This window comes from Rana temporaria, chromosome 2 (assembly GCF_905171775.1).
Source record: "Rana temporaria chromosome 2, aRanTem1.1, whole genome shotgun sequence".
Classification (NCBI taxonomy): domain Eukaryota; kingdom Metazoa; phylum Chordata; class Amphibia; order Anura; family Ranidae; genus Rana; species Rana temporaria.
In genome coordinates this window covers 344,004,169-344,028,061 of record NC_053490.1, presented here as the reverse complement: position 1 = coordinate 344,028,061, position 23,893 = coordinate 344,004,169, and the positions used below count along the sequence as shown (strand labels likewise).

Sequence of the window (23,893 nt, the reverse complement as noted above, 5' to 3'; positions counted from 1 at the left end):
TTGGCCGCCCCAAATTCTAAATATCGGCATCGGTATCGGCCAGAGAAAAACCCATATCGGTCGACCTCTGGTCTTCAAGTAGGTAACAAAATAAATATTGTACTGGAGATAAAAATCGATGTAGCTACATAAATTGTAAAAATGGTGCGAGTAATACCAAACGGTAGCAAAAGCAGTCATAAAAACATGTAGCCAAGTATGATACTTAAATAAAAATGTGTAGAACGATACCACTGCTGAATCCAGATGAGGAGGGGTTAACATCAGTCTGTCGGCATGTAGATGTCCCAGTGGATGGCTGTAGAATCCCAGAGTGATAGAGTGAAGTGATCGAGGGATGTGATAGAGGGAAGTGTAACAGCCCTTGCGTGTGGCATATAGCAAGGTCCCGCCGGCATGCAGATATGAAGGCACAGCAAAGGAGCCCCTCAGATGGACACAGTAAGCCCCGCTGGTGTCCGTGACGTCACTGTATCTCCGACGGAACATCCGACGGAAGAAAAATCAGAGTGGGAGCCATTTCTCAAGTGTTATGGCCTATTCAAAATCACTACCTTTGCAGTGCCAAAATGCATGATACAGCAGTACATCTGCTACTGAAACATAATACAGAGGTGAACTGGCTTCAAGCAAATGCTAATCACATCGTCCAATAGGGGTGCAACGGATCAAAAAACTCACGGTTCGGATCATTTCCTCGGATCAGAGTCACGGATCGGATAATTTTTCGGATCATTAAAAAAAAAAAAAATCAGCTTTATTGTAGCCTCACTGTGCCCCCAATTCCCTGCCGCCCTAAGGCCAGGTTCCGCAATGCACCCCCCCCCCCATCAATGGAGAATAGCAATTGGATGGCAGGGGCGGCACGATTAGTTCAAATATTTTTTTTTTTCTTTTTTATTACTTTATCACTTTTTTTGTAGCTTGTCGTTTACTTTTTTATTTTTGTATAATTTTCTTATTTTTAATATTATTTTTCTTAATCTTTACTTTTTAATTACTTTTTTATTTTATTAAATTATTATTATTATTATTTTTTTTTACACTTAACTTTATTGCTATCACACAGGAGAAAACAATTCCCTTTGTGATAGCTATTGGAGGTGCAGGTTCTCTTTATTGACCCCGTCACTGTGCTAGAACTCCTGTCACAGCTGAGATGGGAAGAGCACAGCTCACCCCTCCCACTGTGTACATTGGCAGCAGGCACAGGAGACAGACTCAGCAGCCGGGGGGGGGGCAAAGTCCCGAAGACAGAGCCAGCTGAGAGAGGTATGTGTGTGTGTGGGGGGGTGTCTGCACACAGGTTCTGCTAGAAAGCAACTCACCGCCCGTATGTTGAAACTGTCTGCGCTGCACGCACACAGCCCCGCCTCCAAACTTTGTGCTGTGATAGACAGAACACATGCAAGCATTGGATCCGCATTCTGTCTATTACAGCGTGGTTAGGAGCAGGCGGGGCTGTGAGCGAACATAGCGGAAACAGTTTCAATGTGTCTTTTACCGCTCTGCGATCCCGCAAAGCCCCGCGGATCACGTGTGCGCTGATCCAAAGTCATTGATCCGTGCGGATCACGGATCAATGACGATCCGTTGCACCACTATCGTCCAATATATACATATGACCACTGGAGAAAACATTTACAGATCCATGAATCTGAGTATGAAACACAAAATCTAAAAATATGTTATGGTAAACAGGTGAAAACAAAAACTAAAAATACATATTATAACTATGTTATAGCAACCCTTTGCAAGCTTTTTTTAAACACTCATGACACTATCCTGTGGATATTAAACAATTGTACAAAAAGAGACTTACATTGGTGCGGCTGTAGTTTTTCAAAATGGTTCCATCTTCACCATCAAAATGAACCTCATTTCCCAATCCAGCTATGTCTTTAAACTGAGCACCTGTAGAACAAAAAGCACAGCAGTAACCTTACAGACCGACTGTATGACAAAGCAGGATTTGTGTACTTACTGTAAAATCCATTTCTTAGCATTCAATAACCACTTAAGACCCGGACCTTTATGCAGGTAAAGAACCTGGGCAGTTTTTGCAATTCGGCACTGTGTCGCTTTAACTGACAATTGCGCGGTCGTGCGATGTGGCTCCCAAACAAAATTGGCGTCCTTTTTTCCCCACAAATAGAGCTTTCCGGCGGCGATCGGGTCCCGCGGCCGCGGAGCTTCGGACCGGGTTGCGGGCGCGTGCCCGCGACCCACGGCTGGGCACTTAAAGACGACGTACAGGTACGTGCTTGTGCCCAGTCGTGCCATTCTGCCGACGTATATCTGCAGGAGGCGATCCTTAAGTGGTTAATGGACACATGCTCAGAAGTAAATTAGAGACAATTGGGTTATACTACTGCCAAGAGGATGAATTGGGCGCTGGCAAACAAGCAGGCAATCCCTTCCTGTCCCATCATGCATTTGTTTAGTAGAAAAGCAGTAATATAAGTAGATCTCAAAACACAGAGGGGTGGGACCTGCGTCCTTTAGGCCCCATTCATACTAAATTTTGGGTGTCTTCAGTTAGCCTAAAATACAGATTTCTTGTAAAATACATATTTCTTGTAAAATATTAACAGCTACATACAGAATGGCCAAAATGATTTATACTGAGAGAGAGATTTTTAGACATTTGTAACTGACCTTAATTAATATGTAACTGATCACATGCTTGGTCAGAAATGAATTCTTGCAGATGCTCACCTCATTTGCAATCAAAACATGTAGCCTTAAAAATGTCCATTACAGGTTTGTTATCAGCCTGGAAAGTAGTAGGATTGTCCTGGTCTGGGGTCTTATCAGAGTTGCTGGATACTGATAATTAAACAGTAATCTGCCACACTGATTACAGGCAGACCATGACACAGAACAAGCAAACACTAACGCTTGTTCTACACATATAATTTAGCACTTCACCTTAATGGCAGCTTTCATGGCTTTATTCAGGAACTTCTTAGCTGGCCCCGGGTGAGCTCTGGTGACTGCTGGGCTGGACTGTGGCTGCTGAGAACTTTATCTTCCTGCTCTGTCTACCCTCACTGCTGCTCTGACTGTGATCACTCTGACTTGGAAAGCAGCCAAACCTGGGAGGATCGCCTTTCTCCTGTCTGCAGTTACAGAGAAGGCAAGCACAGCCTCAGTTCACTGTACAGGCTGTATCCAGAGTTCAGAGCGTGGGGTAGTGTGAAAGCTGGGCAAAATGCCGAAGAGCTTCTCCCGAGTGTTCTGAGCATAGTGCAGCTCACAATCTGGCGCCCCCTCTCCTCCCCTCCATGCCTGCAAGGACTGCTCACGGACACCAGTGTCTGTGTGCAAACACCTTGTCAATTCCAGGGGGGGCACTTGACCCTCCTTGTCACTACCTGCGTACGCCCATGGTCCTGGCAGTTCTACTGCGTCCCACAGGCTCCTCTCCAGGTAGCTGGGAAAGGTTCTGGTAGTTTGTTACATGAACAAGTTGGCCATACTGGACACAAATTTAGTGCCCATGGCCACTTAGCGCCACTGCAAATAATATGTACCCTGAAACCAAAAATGGTTATGTCCCATATAAAAGTCAAGTAGTTGCAAAATAAATTCCTGTTGTGAGGTACAAAATGTTCAATCCTTGCTCAAAATATATTGTACTGCTTCCCTGCCATGCTGGTGGGAAATTATAGTGTAGAGAGAAGCTACATCCTCCGTAGCTAAGATGTAGCTCTCCTTCCACTCAACCCCATCCAGAATATTACTTAAGTTGGCTCATTAAGATAAGATTGAGTACCCACCACCAGGGGCTGCAAGTAATTGTCTATGTACTGGCCTGCCCTAGAGGTAATCGAATCTCCCCCACTTATAATAGGCCTACAGGGTGGTTGAAGGGGATTTTTATGCACTTTGGGCAAATAGTACATAACCGGCACCTGAGGGACTTCCGGTACCAAGAAATCTTTTTCCTTTTTTTATTAAGGATCTTCGATAGCCTTTAGGTCTTTTTTTATACTTATAAGTGGGATTATTGGGTAATGCAGAAAATGTGCCTACATCTGATAGAATTCTATTAATTTCCTCCATATACGATTCACGATCTAGGATGACGACCCCCCCTTTATCAGCGGGGCAGACAATATCATTACTTTTTTTTTAGGGACTCAAGACCCTTTTTGAAAGTGATTAGACTGAACGGATGCCTGCAGGTTTAGGTATCATCTTGGTATCGTTCTTTTCAGATGGCGGTCAGTTTTCATGTAAAAGCAAACCTAGGAGACAATTAGACTGCTTTTACAAGCAGTGGGAGGGGATGCCCCCCCTCTTCCACCGTTTTACATGGGTTTTCTTGGGCTCTCCTGTCCCACCAGGGAACCAGAGAATGCAGCCGGTGATTCCATCAGCTAACCATAATCGGAGACCAGAATGGCTCCAATCATCTCTATGGCCTAAGAAACCCGGAAGCTATGAGCATTTCATGACTTCGCTGGATATAAACAGCACTGTTGGGGAAATGATCTTATCACACCGATCTTGGTGTGGTCAGATGCTTTGATGTCAGAAGAGAGGTCTAGAGTTTAACCACTTATCTACCAGCCGTCAATTGACGGCGGCATAGTAGCTCAGTTGTTCTGACAGGACGTCATATGACGTCCTCGTCTTTTAAAGCCGCTAGGGGGCTGGGAACACGATCCGCGTGCCCGGCGGCCGCGATGGCCGCCGGGTAACCGCAATTGCCCAGTAACTGAGCAGGACCGTGGATCTCTGTGTGTAAACACAGAGATCCACGTCCTGTCAGGGAGAGGAGACCGATGCTGTGTCCCTTGTACATAGACACACAGATTGGTCACCTCCCCAGTCAGTCCCCTGCCCCTACAGTTACAATCACTCACTAGGCTACACATTTAACCCCAGTGCATATTTATAGCACTGTTCACTGTATAAATGTGAATGGTCCCAAAAATGTGTCAAAAGTGTCCGATGAGTCCGCCATAATGTCGCAGTCCCAATAAATAAATAAAAAAAATCACCGCCATTACTAGTAAAAATAAATAAAAAATAATAATAATTATGTCCTATTTTGTAGGCGCTATAACTTTTGCGCAAAGCAGTCACTATACGCTTATTGCAATTTTTTTTTTTTTTACCAAAAATATGTAGACGAATACATATCGGCCTAAACTGAGAATTTTTCTTTAAAATTTTGCCTGGGCAGGAAGGGGGTATATGTGCACAGTAAGCAAGTGGTTAATAGACCGCAAGGCGAACGCAAGTGTCGTATGTAAACAGCAATTGCACCATGCATGTGAGGCATCCCCGTGAACGTCAGATCAAGGGCAGTAATTCTAGCAGTAGACCTCCTCTGTAAATCTAAGTGGTAACCTGTAAAGGCTTTTAAAAATGTATGTAGTTTGTCGCCACTGCACGGTTGTGTGCTTGCAATTTTTTTTTTTTTCATAATTTATCTTTTATTTTTTTATAAAATTTACATTCAGTTTTAATACATAACACATATTTTAAGTTCAATTTCCTAGTTTATCAACAAGCATTTTATCATAACCATCATCCACCAAAGGAACAAACTAAGAAAGAAAAAAAAACAGGATCTATTCACCTCTAATCTTCCTTCTCTCATAGGACATTACTTTCATCATAACCATCTATCGTAGAAATGTAGTATTAATTACTCTTATGTTACACTTTCCAGCAATATCCTGTATCTTTGGACTAGAGGAGTATTAATTACTGACTTCTTATTCTTTCTCTCTTATTTATTTATTTTCCATTTCCTACCCGCTCCCTTCCTCACCCTTCCCCCCCCCAAAAAAAGGAGAAGATGGAGGGATTTCAATTCTCTGATTCCTCATAAACCAAGTTACACCCAATTATACCTCTCCGTGTCAGCAGAGTAATTCTTCAGCCGTCGCCCCTATTAATCTCTTACCCTCCTCCGAGTACATAAATAGATTCCAGCTCCTCCATATTTGGTCATACAGATCTTTCTTATTTTTTGCGGATAGTACCAAGTCCTCCATAGCTCCTATATCACTCACCCTATGGAGCCATGCTTTAATAGAGGGAGGTCTAGGGTCTCTCCACTGCAAAGCAATTCCGGCTTTTGCTGCGTTAATCAAATGATTTAAGACCGACCCTTTATAGATCTGAACCGGAATTTGCGAGCAGTGGAGGAGAAAAAAAAACAGGTCATCTAGTATCTGAACATCTGAAAATTTCTGCACAATTCTTTGAATCTCTCCCCAGCATTGTTTCACTTTCTTACAGGCCCAAAATATATTTAACAAAGTCCCTCTTTCTTCACCACATCTCCAGCAACTATTGTGGTGGGAAGTTTGAACTTCATATTTTATACCAGGGAAACCAGTGCAAAAGATGAATGTATGTTTTACTGGACTTCAAGTTTGTGATCTGACAAAATTGAAGGGCTCAGCTGTCCTTTACATTAGCCAAATTTTCTTTTTGAAGATGGACAGGCTCACAGCAGGGGCCCTTTGCTTACTGGTGTGACTACACATCAAAGGTTGGCTTGACACATCAAACAGAGGTTTTTGGCACACTAGAAACATTTCTTTAAGGCTTGAAAATGCAACCAATCTGATACTGATTGATACTCGGGACCAATGAATTTCTGAGCTTGAGATTCAACCAATCTGGTTGTAAGGCAATTTTACACCAATAGCATCCTAAGGATTTTGAAGCCTGGAGGAGGGGGGGGGGGGTAGAGCAGGCCAGGGGACCTTAAAGGTCAGAGAGAAAGCTCTCAGAGCTCTCTCTTGCCCTGAACATGTGGACCTAGCAGAATGGTGACGTATCCTCTCTCCTTCATCCTCTCCCCCCCTCTCTCTCTCTCTCTCTCTCTATCTTCCTAAGCTTAATCTCTGTAACTTTTCCTTTCCTATGAATTGTCTTGAGATACTGATGTATCCATTTTAGCCATCTTACTGTTTGTATAATTGTGTGCCTACGATATCATCTTGGTTTTGAAGGTGGTATCGGTTATGTCATGGTTGTAAATATGGGATTAATACAAGTGTCTTCTCTGTATCAATAAATGTAATAATTTTTCTCTTTTTCGCAGCGCTATTCTTTGTTTTTAATTTTTATATAGACAAAAAGTTTATAGCTTATTTTAATTATTGACGTGCGATATTAATATTCCTATGAATCGCTGATTTTTATTATGTACGTGCGTTATTAAAGTTTCTATAACACTATCTGAGTTCTCCGTCGAGAGTTTATGGAGGCGTGCTGGGGTATAGTACCATCGCATCCAGCGTATTATATATATATATATAGCGTTTGGGGGTTCAAAGTAATTTTTGAGCAGATTTTTTTTTTCCATGTAAACAAAAAGTGTCAGGGCTTTGTCTTCAAGAGACAACTTCTAATGTTGTGCATAAAATGCCAAGACCGCCCCCTCCCCACCCAATTACCTTTTTTTGGAAAAATAGACACCAAAAGCTATTTGCTGAGTCTATGGAATGTTTTATATTTTGCCACAAGTTTTGGGAATATAATTTTTTTGGTTTTACACAAAGTTGTCACTAAATTATATATCGCTCACACATGGCATGGGTATATGTGAAATTACACCCCAAAATACATTATGCTGCGTCTCCCGATTATGGAGATACCATGTGAGAGACTTTTTGGGAGTCTAGCATACAAGACCCCAAAAACCAATCACTGCATTAGGATTTCTAACATACTCAACATGCCTCTCAGCAAATAGCTTGGGGTGTCTACTTTCTAAAATTGAGTCATTTAGGGGGGTTTTGTGCTGGGGTTTTGTTCCCATCATCTGTGGGAAAATTAATGAAATCATTCACAAACATACAACATGCTGGATCTAAAACAGCGTGGGGTTAAATTTTACCAGACCATTTTTTTTTACCATTTTACACGTGTCTTGGACCAGAGTGGTACTGTGGACTTTGCCCATCTTGATTTTGGTAAAGAATTTCATATAGTTCCACATAATGCTCTCTTTTGTACAAGAATAAGACCACAATGATTAATATTGGTCAGTGCCGGCATAACAAATTGTTCTGATCCATCACAGCAGCGCTGTACAAAGAGGGAGGAGGAGAATTTCAAATCCTCAAAACGATTGGACCGGCTGCATTGACAGCTCAACATCCTGGGAGGCAAATGCAGCAGGGGTGGGGAGGGTGTATGGTGTTGGTTCATTTTTTTTCATTTTTTCGAAAAGGACTTAGACGGAGTACACACAGGTCAAAAATGTCAAGAACCGTCCAACCGGTCTCAAGATTGGCTTCTTTCGAATGAGCATGCTGGAAAACCGGCATCTGATCATTGCTGGCAGCCAATGGCTGTGAGTGCTGATCAGTGTGTTCTGGTGGGGTGGAAGTCCCTCCACAATAGATCAGCGGAGGAAGATCGCCACACTAACATTGCTTAGTTAGCACGGCGACCTCTCTTTTTGTTCAGTCCGCTGGGTTTAAAAATAAATAAATAAAAAGACAGCTTTTCTGTGCATATCACCAATAATTATTTTATATTAACTATTTCAGCCCCAGACCATTTGGCTGCCTAAAGACCTGAGGTCTTTTTACAATTTGGCACTGCGTTGCTTTAACTGGTAATTGCACGGTCATGCAATGTTGTATCCAAACAACATGTGCATCCTTTCTTTTCCACAAATAGAGCTTTCTTTTTATGGCATTTGGTTGCCTCTGCGAATTTCTATTTTTTTGCGATATAAAATGGAAAAAAATATTTTCTACTTTTTGTTACAAGGAGAATCCAAACAAACTCAATTTTAGTCATACATTTAGGCCAAAATGTATTCAGCCACATGTCTTTAAAAAAAAAAAAAAAAAAAGTCAATAAGCCTTTTAGTTTATGACTGCCTATCTAATTTCTTGAGGCGCTAAAATAGCAGGGAAGTACAAACCACCCCTAAATGACCCCATTTTGGAAAGTAGACAACCCAAGGAAATTGCCGAGAGGCATGTTGAGTCCATTAAAGCGGAGCTCCACCCTAAAGTGGAACTCACGCTGATCGGAACCCTCCCCCCTCCGGTGTCACATTTGACACCTTTCAGGGGGGAGGGGGTGCAGATACCTGTCTAAAGACAGGTATTTGCACTCACTTCCGGCCACACAGTTTTGGGTAAACTGCGGGCAGAACGTCACCTCCCGTCCTCCCCCCGTTGTGTTTTGGGAACACTCGGCTCCCAGAGCACAGCGGGAGCCAATCAGCGGTGCAGCGCAACTCGCGCATGCACCGTAGGGAACCGGGTAGTGAAGCCGGAGCGCTTCACTTCATGGTTCCCTCACTGAGGATGGCGGGAGGAGCAGCAGAGTGATGAGCGATCGCTCGTCCTCTGCTGCAGACGGCGCTGGACTCCAGGACAGGTAAGTGTCCTAATATTAAAAGTCAGCAGCTGCAGTATTTGTAGCTGCTGGCTTTTATTATTTTTTTTTCATGGCACATCCGCTTTAACCACATCCCTACCGCGTCATTGTGAAATGACGGCGGCAGGAACCCCTCCTTAATCCGGGTGGACGCTCGTGACCCGGCGGGCGATTGTCGGTAATCACGGCAGGAGTGTGGATCTGTGTGTGTATAAACACACAGATCCACCTCCTGTCAGCGGTGAGGAGACCAATGTGTGTTCCCAGTACAGAGGAACACACATCGGTCTCCTCCCCTTGAGTCCCCAACCCCCTACAGTTATAACACATCTTAGGGAACATATTAACCCCTTCTTCGTCGCCTAGTGGTTAACCCCTTCACTGCCAGTCACATTTACACAGTAATCAATGCATATTTATAGCATTAATCGCTGTATAAATGTGAATGGTCCCAAAAACGTGTCAAAAGTGTCCGATGTGTTCGCCGCAATGTCACGGTGACAGTAAAAAAAAAAAAAAAATTAATAAAATAAAAATGCCATAAATCTATCACCTATTTTGTAGACACTAACTTTTGCGCAAACCAATATATGATTATTGCGATTTTTTTTTACCAAAAATATGTAGAAGAATACGTATCGGCCTAAACTGAGGGAAAAAAGTGTTTTTTTTTTTTAATTGTTCTTTTGTTTATAGCGCAAAAAATAAAAACCGCAGAGATGATCAAATACCACCAAAATAAAGCTCTATTTGTGGGAACAAAATTATAAAAAAATTGTTTGGGTACAGTGTAGTACGACCGCGCAATTGTCATTCAAAGTGCGACAGTGCTGAAAGCTGAAAATTGGCTTGGGCAGGAAGGTGCGCAAGTGCCCGGTATGGAAGTGGTTAAATATTAATTTTTTTAAATATTTTAAATACACAAAAAGTGAGATCCGCAAAATACTCACCATGCCCCTCAGCAAATAGCTTGGGGTGTCTATTTTCGAAAATGGGGTCATTTGTGGGGGGTTTTGTGCCATTGGGGCATTAAATGGCCTCTGAAAACGATAGGCAGTGAAATCAAAAATGTACACCCATAGAAAGCCTGAAGGTGGTGCTTGGTTTTCGGGGTCCCGTACCCGCCTAGGCTCCCAAAAAGTATCACATGTGGTATCCCCGTACTAAGAAGAAGCAGCAGAATGTATTTTGGGGTGTAATTTCACATATACCCATGGCATGTTTGAGCAATATATAATTTAGTGACAACTTTCTGTAAAAAAAAAAAAAAAAAATCTTTTTCCCGCAACTTATTTCAAAATATAAAATATTCCATGGATTCGACAAGCCTCTTAGCAAATAGCTTGGGGTGTCTACTTTCCAAAATTAGGTCATTTTGGGGGGTTTTGAACGGTCTTGGCATTTTATGCACAACATTTAGAAGCTTATGTCACACATCACCCACTCTTCCAACCACATGAAGACAAAGCCCTTTCTGACACTTTGTTTACACGAAGATATTTTTTTTCGCAAGAAAATTACTTTGAACCCCCAAACATTATATATTTTTTTTAAAGCAAAGTCCCTACAGATTTTTTTTTTCATGCAGTATTTGCACAGCGATTTTGCAAACTCATTTAATTTTTTTATTTTAATGCACCAAAACACACTATATTGCCCAAATGTTTGATGAAATAAATATGATCTTAGGCTGGATTCACACGTATGCAGTTTTAGTGCTTTTTTCATTTTGCAGATTTGCACTACAGAATATGTTCCATAGGATACCATGTTAAATGGGCTGTAGTGCAAATCTGCAAAATGCAAAAAGCACTAAAACTCCATAGGTGTGAATCCAGCCTTAAGCTGGCCATACACCATAGAATTTTCTTTAGATTTACCTTCAACTGAGAAGCCACTACAGTCAGTAAGGCTACACCAAAAGCTGAGGGGATGGCGCGCACGTGCACGTGAGGACGCGCGCGCGTTCGTAGGTGGGGGGAGTGGACACCTATGGGATTGCTCGGCCGCTGGGAAGGACAGCGCTGGATGAATGCCTGAAGGGATGAGACGCCGGTGTACACCCCAGCACACCACACGCCGGGGACCGCTTCAGAGACAGCATTCCACCGCAGCGGTAGGAGAAGGAGCGAGAGCCTAGAGACACACGCTGTGTACTGCTGCGCCGCCACACGCTGCCACACCAGGGAGACTTCAGAACAGCTGGTGAGGAGCAGGGAAGGACGGACGGCACGAGACAGGAGGCTGGATACGCTGCGGACGGATTGAGCTTGCTGGGTTCACATGGAGCAGCTCCAACTCTGGTAACACGGACGACACAGGTAACAAGGTCAGCTCCCAGCCCCCAGAGCACAGCCACGCTCTATACAGAGGAAAAGAGAAGATGGAAGCACGGAGGTAAGGTAGGAGACATCTACAAAGGGAGAAGCAGGATCTGAAAAAGTATTGGCATATCTCTAAACCTGGTTAAACTTAATTCTACAAATGATCATAATAGAAGGTAAATGACTGTGATCCGAATAAATGAAAACAAGTCTGTTGGTAAATTGCTCTTTTAAGTACTAACTTTGCACCCCTGGAAAACCCAAAACAAAAACCTATGGGACTGGTAGGACATTGAATGCAATAATACGCAAATTGGTCCTCAAGCCCTATTAAAATCCTGAATTAAGTACTCAGAAAACATATGTGATACAAATGTGATACACCTGATACACTTGAGATCAATAGGACATTCCAGACATGGAAATAAAAGAGTACAGCTAGACATATACAAACATATACATATATACAGATATATAGAGGGAGAGGGGCTCAGGTTCTCTCCCGTTCCCTCCCGTTCTTTGTTTTTTGCTTTTTTTTTTGGGTTTTGTGCTTTTTTCTTTTTTTTTTTTTTTTGGTGACATTGCTGTTTATTTGCTGCTAATTCCTCAGCTGGTTGTCTACCTGTCTGCTGCTCACCCCCGCTTCCCTCAGTACTCTCTCCCTCCCACGACTACTTACCCGATCTCCACCCTGGATTGGGGGGTTAACTCAATTGGGCAACTGGGGCAGGTGGAGTGAGAGAAGTATAAGTGGGGGAGGGGTACCCCCAGCCTCAGGAAAGCATATAGGAACAGAACGGAGGCCCTCCGTCTCCCCCCCTCCTGGCAAGACGAAATACGTGGACAAGGCTGTGGGGGAGGTGACACGAGAGTTATCCCCGGAAGGGCATTCAAAAATACAGGGGGCCAAACCAACTAAAAAAAAAAAGGAAAAAAAGGGGGAAGGGGAAGAAAAAACAGAACAGAAATAGATAAGGGGAGAGGAAACAGGAGGTCAAGCTGGGGAAGAGAATCAGAAGGGGAGGACGAATAATGAACAGGATGGCAAGCAGATCCACAAAAGGGGGACCCCCGAAGACACCAAGTGATAAAGCAGCAACAAGCTCCATTAGATCGTTCATGATCAAAGAAGACAGCCCACGAACACAAGGAGCAACAAAAGATAAATAAAGATAAAGAAAAAAAAGTGGAAAACAGCAAACCCCAGGGCAGAGACTCGAGAGAAATATCTATGGACTCCAGAGAAGGGGCTATAGAAAGTGACGTAGAAAATAGCAGGATGGATGAACAGCGGCCAGCTTTACAGATCCCATCAAGGGGAGAAATGGGAGAGATGTTGCTGAGACTAGAGAATGCGATCAAGGGGGAAATACAGACCCTACGGACGGATCTCGGATTTCTTCTCTCTAGAGTGGAGTCAGTGGAGGAGAAGATAGACAAGCAAGAATTAGAATCAAACACCTTAAAAGCGCAAATGGAGCAGATGCAATTACAACAGAGACAGATTATGTACAGACTGGAGGATCAGGAAAACAGAAACCGGAGACAGAATCTGAGAATAAGATCGCTACCAGAAGAGAAAGGGGAGGAACTTAAGATAATAATACAAGAAATATTTAACCCACTATTGGAACGAACACCAGAAGAGCCAATCGAGATAGAAAGAGTGCACAGAGTAGGAAACCCTAAAAGAGCAGAGACAGAGCGCACTAGAGACATCATTGTAAGGTTCCAGTTATATGAAGATAAAGACAAAATCTGGAAGAAATTGAGGGGGGTACCCCCATTAGCGTATAAAGGAATGGAGCTCCAGATTTACGCGGACCTTGCCCCTGATACACTGGCAAGGAGACGGCTCCTAAAACCACTTTTAAACCAGCTTGTAAGTCAGAGAATAAAGTATAACTGGGGATTCCCAGCCTGTCTAATAGCAGCAAATGATGGGAGGTCCGCAACTCTGAGATTTCCCGAAGACCTGAAAGATTTTTGCAATAAATTAGAAATTCAGACCCCTGACCTGCCTGGCTGGGTGTAGAGCTCAGATAGGGGCTGAAATGGAAAGGGAAAGAACAGGGGGGGAAAAGGAAGGGAAGGAGAAAAGAGAAAAAAGGGGAGAATGGTCCGTGCTCTCCCTAGAGGGCGAGAAAGACCTTTATCCCTATCGTTCGAAAAAAATGAGCGGTAGGAGGCAATCCCAGACCCCACCGGGAGAAATCTGGACCAGGATATGTTAGCTGGTTCAGAGGTCACTTGGTGGCCAAAAGGGGGGAGGGGGGAGTGGGGGGGGGGGGTGGATGGGGGGGGGGGTGGACGGGGGGGGCGGAGGGAGGGGGGGTGTGGGGTGGGGGGGGAGGGAGAGGGGGGGGGGGGGGGGGAGGGGGGGGGAGGGGGGGGGGGGGGGAAGGATGGGGCCTATCTCACCAAAATATTCAGAAAAAAGGAAAAGACCAAAGATGCCACAAATCAAATGTATATCCTATAATGTGAAAGGTCTCAATAGCCCAACCAAGAGACATAAGGTTCTCAAGGAATTGAAGGGATATAAAGCAGACATCTCCTTTTTACAAGAAACACATATCACATTAGGATCAAATATCAGATTATATGCACCAGACCTCCCTATTTGGTACTATGGGGACACCATATCCAAAAGAGCTAGAGGGATAGCAATCGGAATCTCAAAAAGGATAAGGTTCGAACTAACTGATAGACTGACAGACCCAGAGGGGAGATTCCTTTTTCTGAGAGGAAGATTGGAGGGATTGGAATGTACTTTAGTAAATGTCTATGCCCCGAATGTCTTACCTATAAAATTTCTTTTGGGAATACTAGGGAAACTAATAGATTTTAGGAGAGGAAGAGTAATCATGGGAGGAGACTTTAATCTATGTATCAACCCAAAAATAGATAAGTCATCCCAGACATCGAATGTTCGGTGCGCACAGCTAAGAAAGCTTAGGGATGCCTTGTTTAGGAGTCAGTTGATTGACGCGTGGAGAGTCTTCAACCCTGACCAACGGGATTACACATTTTACTCCTCGGTCCATGGGACCTATTCAAGGATCGACCACATATTAGTAGATCACAGGACCTTAGATATAGTGGTGGAGACAAAAATAGAAACCATGACGATCTCCGATCATGCACCAGTAAGTATGATAATAGACATTTCAGGAAATCAGAGACCTAAACAAAATTGGAGGTTAGATGAACACTTGTTGATAGAGGAGACCAGTTTAACAAGGGTAAAAAAGGAGCTGGAAGAGTATTTCACGTTAAACGATATAGAGGAAGTCTCAGTGGCAACATTATGGGATGCCCATAAGGCAGTGATTAGAGGAACCTTTATCTCGGAAGGAGCAAGGAAAAAGAAAGAAAAAGATAGGAAAAAAGAAGGATTAATAAAAGAGATCTTCCTCTTAGAACAGGAACACAAAAAAATAGGGAAACAACGCGATCTGTATTTGAAACTAGTCAATAAACGAAATGAATTGAAGGATATTATGGAACAAGAAACCCGAAAGGAATTTAACTTAATTGCTAGGGAAAGATATATGTGGGGGAATAAAACTAATAAACATTTAGCAAGAATAGTACAGAAAAAGAAATCAAAAAACTATATAGAAAAAATCAAAAATGAAAAAGGAGAAATGATGCATACAACAAAGGAAATTGCAGAGACCTTCAGGCTATATTATGAGAGACTCTATTCGGTAGAACAAAAGAAGGGGCAGGAGGGAGAAAAAATAAATAAAACTGTAAATTTCTTGAAGAAAGCTGGACTGCCAAAAATAAACAGAAGCGAGGCATCAGTTATGGATAGACCAATATCGGAAAAAGAGATTAATATAGCATTAACCAGTACAGCAACAGGTAAAAGTCCGGGGCCCGACGGCTTCACTATTTTGTATTATAAAAAATGTAGGGAGATCCTTCTACCAAAATTATGCCAATATTTTAACGGACTGGGTAAAGACTTTTGTTTGAGCCGGGAGGCCTCAGAGGCCAGTATAACAGTTATCCACAAGGAAGGCAAGGACAAAGAAGATTGTTCAGGGTATCGACCAATATCTCTGTTAAACACAGATGTGAAACTGTTCGCAAAGGTCTTGGCCGAGAGAGTAAAACAAGAAATGGCAAAGATGGTACATCCAGACCAGACAGGGTTTATCCAGGGAAGAGAGGGGAAGGATAATGGAGTCAGAGCATTGTTGATAATGCAAAGAATGAAAATGATCGGATCCCCCAGTCTACTCCTGTCGATAGATGCAGAAAAGGCATTCGACAGGGTAGACTGGGGATTCATGTTACGCACCCTGGAAGAAATGGGGTTTGGTCAAAGGATGAGAGAGTGGATAACAACCTTGTATCAGGAACCGAGGGCAAAAATAAAAATAAATGGTAGTTTATCCCAAGAGCTGATAATGAAAAACGGTACTAGGCAGGGATGTCCCCTGTCTCCACTCCTGTTTGTGCTCTCTCTGGAGCCACTATTGGCCAGGATACGCAGGTGCCCCGATATAAGAGGAATTAAAATAGGGGAGGACGAACACAAACTTTCGGCATTTGCAGATGACGTCCTCTTCTATTTGTCTGACCCTAAAACCTCAATTCCAAATTTATTAGACCTATGTACGCTATACGGAGAAATATCAAATTTTAAAATCAACGTAGCCAAAACTGAGATCTTAAGCATTAATGTTGACGGACGGGAGGAAAGGGACTTAAAATCGAAATATCGATTTTCCTGGGTAAAAGCACTCAGGTACCTCGGTATTTTTCTAGTAAAATCAACCAAAAAAATGTATGTGAAAAACTTCATTCCATTGCTAAATGAAATCAGGGAGGAAATTGGGAGGATAAAAAATAGACCACTATCCTGGATAGGACGAATAAATTTCTGTAAAATGGTAATTTTACCAAAGATTACCTATAAGTTTCAGATGATACCTATGCGTTTGCCTGGAATACTCTTCTCAGCTCTTAAAAAACAGATGATGAATTTTATTTGGAGAAACAAGAAACACAGAATATCCTTCCAGACTCTAAGACAACCTAAAATAAAGGGGGGGACTAGCAGTACCAGACATTAAAACATACTACGAGGCGGTGATCCTGTCAAGGGTAGTGGAGTGGGCTAGGGCCAGCAAGGAAAAGAGGTGGGTCAACATCGAAAATGAAATGTCAAAGGCAAGTCTCAATAAGATTATTTGGAACCCACCTCAATATAGGACACTGGATAAGAATACACATGAGATCACCAAAAATGCACTAAAAATTTGGGATACTATGTATAAAAAAATAGAAAAGGAATTTAATTCACCACTATTAGCACTTAAAAACAATGATTATTTTGCATCGGGTAAATCACAGATTGGAGGAAATTGGATAAAAAAGGACACGACTCAATTAAGAGATGTAATAAAAGATGGGCACATTGCAACACTACAAGAATTAAAAGAGAAAAAAACTTTTTTTTTAGAAATTGACGAATGGAGATACCATCAGCTAGCCCACTTTATAAAAAGATTGCCGCACCCACTGAGGTCAGGGGAGCAGCTATCCGTTTTGGAAAAACTATGCACATCAGAGAAGGTCAAGGGAACCATCTCAAAATTATATAAGATTCTGCTAAAGGTGGACGAGCGGACGGTCCCCCCTTTCGTCAAAAAATGGGAGAGGGAATTAGGATCAAAACGGGATAGGATCACAATAGAAAAAATGCTGACACTAGTTCATTCCTCGGCAGTAGATAGCCGTACAGCCGAGATGAGCTATAAATGCCTGACTGGATGGTACATGACCCCAGATAAGTTATCCAAATTTAATGACGAACAAACGGGAGAGTGTTGGAGGGGATGTAGGACCCCGGGAACCATGGCCCATCTGTGGTGGAAATGTCCTAAAGTAGAGGTATTCTGGAAAAAATTTTTGGGATGCATAGAAGAGATTACAAAAGGAAAAATTAAACTGGACCCTTGGGTAGTACTGTTTCATGGGGGAGAGGAAAAAACGAAAAATTATAAGAAAACCCTAGTCCCACATCTACTAAATGCCGCGAAAAGGATAATACCGAGAAAATGGCAGGAGGAAGAATGTCCCCCAATCTGGGAATGGATAGACTCCGTGGAAGAGACCTATAGAATGGAAGAAATGAGAGAAGGAGTAGAAGGCAATAACATAGCTCAAGATAAGAAGTGGGATAATTGGAGGGAATTTAAGAGATCTTGGAGCTATGTAGAAAAACTAAGGGCTGAGACCTAAAGACAAATTATAATTAGATGAAGGCATCAGAAGCTATTTTGGAATGTATATGGTGAGATAGGGGGAGGGGGGGGGGAGGGAGGAACGGGGATAAGGTGAAGGAATTGTAAAATTATTTGTCTTTTTGTTTTGTTTATTTTCCGGGCCATATATATCAAAAAAAAAAGAAAAGAGGAAGGGAAAAAAAAAGAAAAAAAAAAAAAAAAAAAAAAAAAAAAAGAAAAAAAAAAAAATACATATATATGTGTATAAAAATATACAATATACATATTTTTGGAAGAGAAAAAGCAACTTAAGAAAAAAAAAAAGACCACACTAATGATGCGAAACCCGATTAGAGGCGCTAAGGGCTGGTTAACGGAACATGAGCGGATAAATGCACACTCTATAAGGTTGAAGTCTGAAGTGAAAAAAAAAAAAAAAAAAAAAAAAAGAAGCCACTACAGTACTTCAAAAGAAAGAGTGCTAAGCACAGAGGAGTCCATCTATCAAAGTATCTGTTCCTTGCTTTTATGAAACAGTTAAAGCTCCGGCCAGGATTCAAAGGCTAAAAAAACTGACTAGTGCATAAATTGCACTGCAAGGCTGGTTTCACAGCCCACAAAAATGCTTCTTCGTACCACTGGTTCTAGATCATTTATACTCTAAGTTTTATTGTATTGAATTGTTTAATCTGGCAGTTCACAGACGCATTCTTAGTTGGCTTGCCTTTTATAGTACCAGTGTGAATATAGAGTTCATTGATTAAAAATAAATGAATCCTATAACTGTTCCCGCAAAATACCTAAATGCGTGCCTTAAATCTAGAGAAATTGGAAAGCTGTAATGTTTTATATTCACAATATGTCTGTTAAGTGGAATGTATAGCGATTTTATAAATTACATTGTCACAAGTCGGGTAAATGTGAAATAATGCACATATAAAAAATATATATATATTTTCATATCCAGGCAGCAGCGGGAGCTTTTGAATCTTGCTCATGTATTTTCCAGGTTATTCCAACCTGCCTTGTTTAAAAATATAAGCACATATATAAAGTCAAATGAGATGAGGCTTTATGTATTTTGAAACATACAGTATCTAAACCAACCAAAGTGTAATATATTGCAGCATACCCATTCTTAGATGTGGTTCTGCATTTCTTTTTTGAGACCTTGTTTCTTTATTTCCACCTAGTGATCCTATTAAAAACATATTTAGCCCTTGTTCACATTGGTGCGATTTGTCATGCGGTTTGACAGTTCCAGGTCGCATGACAGGTCACACCCCATTTTTGGCTAAGGATCATCCTTATGTTGAGGGCATGTGGCCTGGTACGGTTCAAGAGAGGGGGGGCCACACTCTGTCCCCCCCTCTTTTCTGCGGCCGGCCAGATTAACGTGCTCGGATAAGGGGTGTGAATTTTTGGGGGAACTCCACACCATTTCTTTTTAAATTTGGGGTGGAGTTCCCCTTAAGGTCCAAGCCAGGCCTGAAGGGTCTGGAGTGGATATTTGGGGGGAACCCCACGTCATTTTTTTTTAATTGACGGTGGGGTTCCCCTTAATATCCATTCCAGACCTGAAGGGCCAGGTAATGGAGTTTGGGAGGACCTCCGCACTATTTTTTTTTTTTTTTTTTATGAATGAATTCTCTCTGAATTGCCAGAGCCGACAATTCATTATAGCCGCAAGTCCGGTTTTAAAATACTTTTTTTCCTTTCAGAAATGAAACTTTGTGCAGAGACAGTTCTAAGTACTTGAAACATGCACTATTTCACATGCTAACTTTACACCCCCCCTAGGTACAAAATTTAAAGTAATATTTCACTTTTATTAAAAAAAAAAAAAAAAAAAGATTTACCTTCAACTATGTAGTATAAGGGCCTGCCTGATTGCATACAAATTAAAAGTGTTTAGGTTTGACCTCATATTATATGGTTTTGGTAAATCTAAAGGAAAGTTGTACAAGAAAATTGTATAATGTATAGCCAGCCTTAGGCCGAGTACATAAATACCAAACATGACACGCTTTAAAATTGCGGACACCTGTACTAATTAGATTGCCAGGTGAGTAGGGTTGCCAACTCATCCCTTTAAAACAGAACACATATTAATTACACAGGTTCTGAGGCTAATTTAATGCAAATAAGGCACCAAGTGAGTTTAATTACCTCCTTAATCAGCCACAGAACCTGTGTAATTAATATGTGTTCTGTTTTAAAGGAAAGAGTTGGCAACCCTACAGGTGAGCCCAATTAAAGGAAAAACTACTAAAGGAGGGTGTTCCACATTATTAAGCAGAGCACCATTTTCAAGCAATATGGGGAAGAAAAGGGATCCTTCTGCTGCCGAAAAGTGAAATAGTTCAATGCCTTGGACGAGGTATGAAAACATTTGATATTTCACGAAAACGTAAGCGTGATCATCGCACTATTAAGAGATTTGTGGCCGATTCAAAGAGCACAGAGGGGTTTGTGCAGATAAAGGCACATTGAGGAAGATTTCTGCCAGATCCATGCATCGGATCAAGAGAGCAGCTACTAAAACACCATTACATAGCAGCAAACAGATATTTGAAGCTGCTGGTGCCTCTGGAGTCCCACGGACATCAAGGTGTAGAGTCCTCCACAGTCTGGCAGCTGTGCATAAACCTTCCATTCGGCCACCACTAACCAATGCTCACAAGCAGAAACGGCTGCATTGGGCAGAAAAATACATGAAGACTAATTTTCAAACAGTCCTGTTCACTGATGAGTGCCATGCAAACCTGGATGGTCTAGATGGATTTAGTAGTAGATGGTTGGTGGACGGCCACCCTGTTCCAACAAGGCTGCAACGCCAGCAAGGCCGTGGTGGAGTCATGTTTTGGGCCGGAATCAGGAGAAGAGAGCTGGTAGGCCCCTTTAGGGTCCCTGAAGTATGTGAAGTTCCTGACTGAACACTTCCTTCCCTGGTACAGAAGGAAGAACTATGCTTTCTATAATAAAATCATCTTCATGCATGACAATGCACAATCTCATGCTGCAAAGAATACCTCTACATTAATGGCTTCTATGGGGATAAAAAGGAGAGAAAGCCATGGTGTGGCCTCCATCCTCTCCTGACCTTAATCCTATTGAGAACCTTTGGAGCATCCTCAAGCAAAAGATCTATGAGGGTGGGAGGCAGTTTACATCCTAACAGTAGCTCTGGAAGGAGATTCTGACATCTTGTAAAAAATTCAAGCAGAAACTGTCCAAAAACCCACAAGTTCAATGGATGCAAGACTTGTGAAGCTTTTATCAAATAAGGGGTCCTATGTGAAAATTAACGTGACCTGTTAAAATGTTGTTCAAAGTTTGATTGAAATAGCTTTTGATCTCAGTCAATATGCTGCAAACCCAACAAATGACAATTTTCAGTTCTTTAAAACCTTTTAGTATTTTGAAACTTACTGTGCGTAATAATTTGGAACAGTGCATTGTAAGTTTTATATTTTGAAAAAAAAAAACTCATCATTAGGAGGTTTGTTCAATAAAATTTGGGGAAAAATGTGAGAAAAAAAAGGATTTTTATATTTCTTGAAGTACATCACGGGACGCAGAGCGGCATTGTCCTTACTATATGGGTTATAGAGTCTACCTTCAGGTGATGGACACTGGCAATCTCAGACAGGAAGTCCCCTCCCTATATAACCCCCTCCCATAGTGGGAGTACCTCAGTTTTGTAGCAAGCAGTATGCATCCCAAAATCTTCCCCATAAGATGGGAGGGAGCTCTGTGTCCCATGATGTACTTCAAGAAAAAGATTTTACAGGTAAGCTGTATATAAAAATCCCTTTTTCTTTATTGTACATCACGGGACACAGAGCGGCATAGTCATTACTATACGGGATGTCCTAAAGCAATGCTTTAATGAGGGGAGGGAGACATCTCAACCAAAAATACTTAATTCAGGAAATAAATTTAAATCATAATTAAATCAAAAATTAATTTAAATCAAGGGTGCCCCAGATCCCGAGGATCTCAAATCGCAGCTTGCAGCACCGCCTGCCCAAAGGCTGCATCGGCACTCCTAACGTCCAACTGGTAAAACTTTGTGAACGTGTGGACTGACGACCAGGTCGCCGCCCTGCAAACCTGAGCCATGGAGATCTGGTGGTGTGCTGCCCAGGAGGCGCCCATGGCCCTGGTAGAATGGGCCTTTATTGACAAAGGAGGGGGTAACCCCTTCAAGCCATAGGCTTGACTAATTGTTTAATCCATCTAGCGATGGTAGCTTTTGCTGCCGCCTGACCCTTCTTGGGCCCCTCCGGCAGGATGAACAACATATCCGTCTTTCGAATCTTTTCTGTAGCCTTAAGGTAGGCCTTCATGGCCCTGACAATATCCAAGGTATGCAGCAACCCTTCCTTTCTAGAAGTGGGTCTTGGAAAGAAGGATGGTAGGATCAAATCCTGGTTTAAGTGAAAACTGGATACCACCTTTGGCAGAAAAGACAGGTGAGGACGGAGCACCACCCTGTCCTTATGCAGAAAGAGGTATGGTTCGCTACAAGACCAGGCTTCCAGCTCTGATACTCTTCTAGCAGAGGCCATGGCGACCAAAAATACTAACTTTCTAGTTAGAAAGGCTCAAAGGGCTGCTTTTGCAGGACTGATAACACAAGATTTAAGTTCCATGGACAAATAGGTGATTTGATAAGGGGATTAATGCGTAAGACCCCGCCAAATTTAGATGCCGTAAGGCAGGGTGGAGGATCGGGCCTTGTGAGAGTAGGTCTGGACGAAGCGGAAGGGTCCAGGGCTCCCCCACTGACAGTCTCACGATCAGTGAGTACCATGAGACCTCTGGGGCCATGCTGGGGCTACCAGAATAACTGGTCTGTTCTCTACCCTGATCATGCGCAGCAGGCGGGGCAGCAATTGTAACGGGGGAAAGGCATATAGTAGACTGAACTGATGCCAGGGACAAACCAACGCATTGGTTCCACAGGCCAACGGATCCCTTGTTCCGGGACATGAACCTGTTCAGTTTCTTGTTGAACCTCGATGCCATGATGTCTACCTCTGGAAATCCCCACCTCTGGCAAATCTCTTGAAAGACCTGGGGATGGAGAGACCATTCCCCTGGAACTAACTGTTGCCGACTTAAGAAGTCCGCCTGCAAGTTGTCCACTCCGGGAATAAAAATTGCCGAGATGCATGGCACATGTGCCTCTGCCCACAGAAAAATTAAGTTCACCTCCCTTTGGGCGGCTCGACTCCTCATGCCCCCTTGGTGGTTTATATATGCCACCGCTGTGGCATGGTCGGACTGCACTCTCACCGGAGACCCTTGTAATCTGGGTGTCCATGCCTTCAAGGCTAACCGAGCAGCTCTGATCTCTCTAAGACGTTAATGGGCAGAAGCTTCTCTGACTCTGCCCAAGTCCCCTGCTGAGTCTGCCCGTCTAAGACCGCTCCCCAGCCCTTTAGGCTGGCATCTGTGGTCACTATTTTCCAGCCGACGGGGCTTCCCTTCAGTAGATTCTGAGGGATTAACCACCAGCAAAGACTTTGACGGACCCTTGATGAGAGGGTCAAAGGAAGATCCAGGGTTTGTGGCTTTTTGTTCCAAGCCGACAGAATGGCTGCCTGTAGGACTCGAGTGTGGACCTGAGCATATAGTACTGCTTCGAACGTGGCCACTAGTTTGCCCAGTAATCGCATACACAAGCGAATGGTTGGTTCTCTCTTGCTCAGAACCAACTGGATCATCTCTCCGATAGCCTAAACCTTTGGTAAGGGTAGGAACACTCTGCTGTTCCGTGTCTAGCAGCATGCCGAGGTATTCCAACCGCTTTGTGGGTTGCAAGGCTGATTTTTCTCGGTTTAGAACCCAGCCGAATACCTCGAGGTACTGAACCGTGAGGGCTACTGCTCGATCCAGGCCGGGGGCTGAGTGATCTATGATAAGGAGGTC

At 42.8% G+C, this 23,893-nt stretch overlaps 1 protein-coding gene across 7 annotated transcripts in view; it reads right to left on the bottom strand.

Annotated features, from left to right (window-relative positions):
- LEMD1 (LEM domain containing 1) overlaps nucleotides 1-23,893 on the bottom strand; it is a 376,965-nt gene that overhangs the window by 109,511 nt on the left and 243,561 nt on the right. For all 7 annotated transcript variants that reach the window (XM_040337551.1, XM_040337548.1, XM_040337546.1 and 4 more), the window contains one exon: nucleotides 1,823-1,914. In XM_040337551.1, the coding sequence (XP_040193485.1) occupies nucleotides 1,823-1,914 (92 nt within the window). The remainder of the gene's footprint in view (nucleotides 1-1,822; nucleotides 1,915-23,893) is intronic.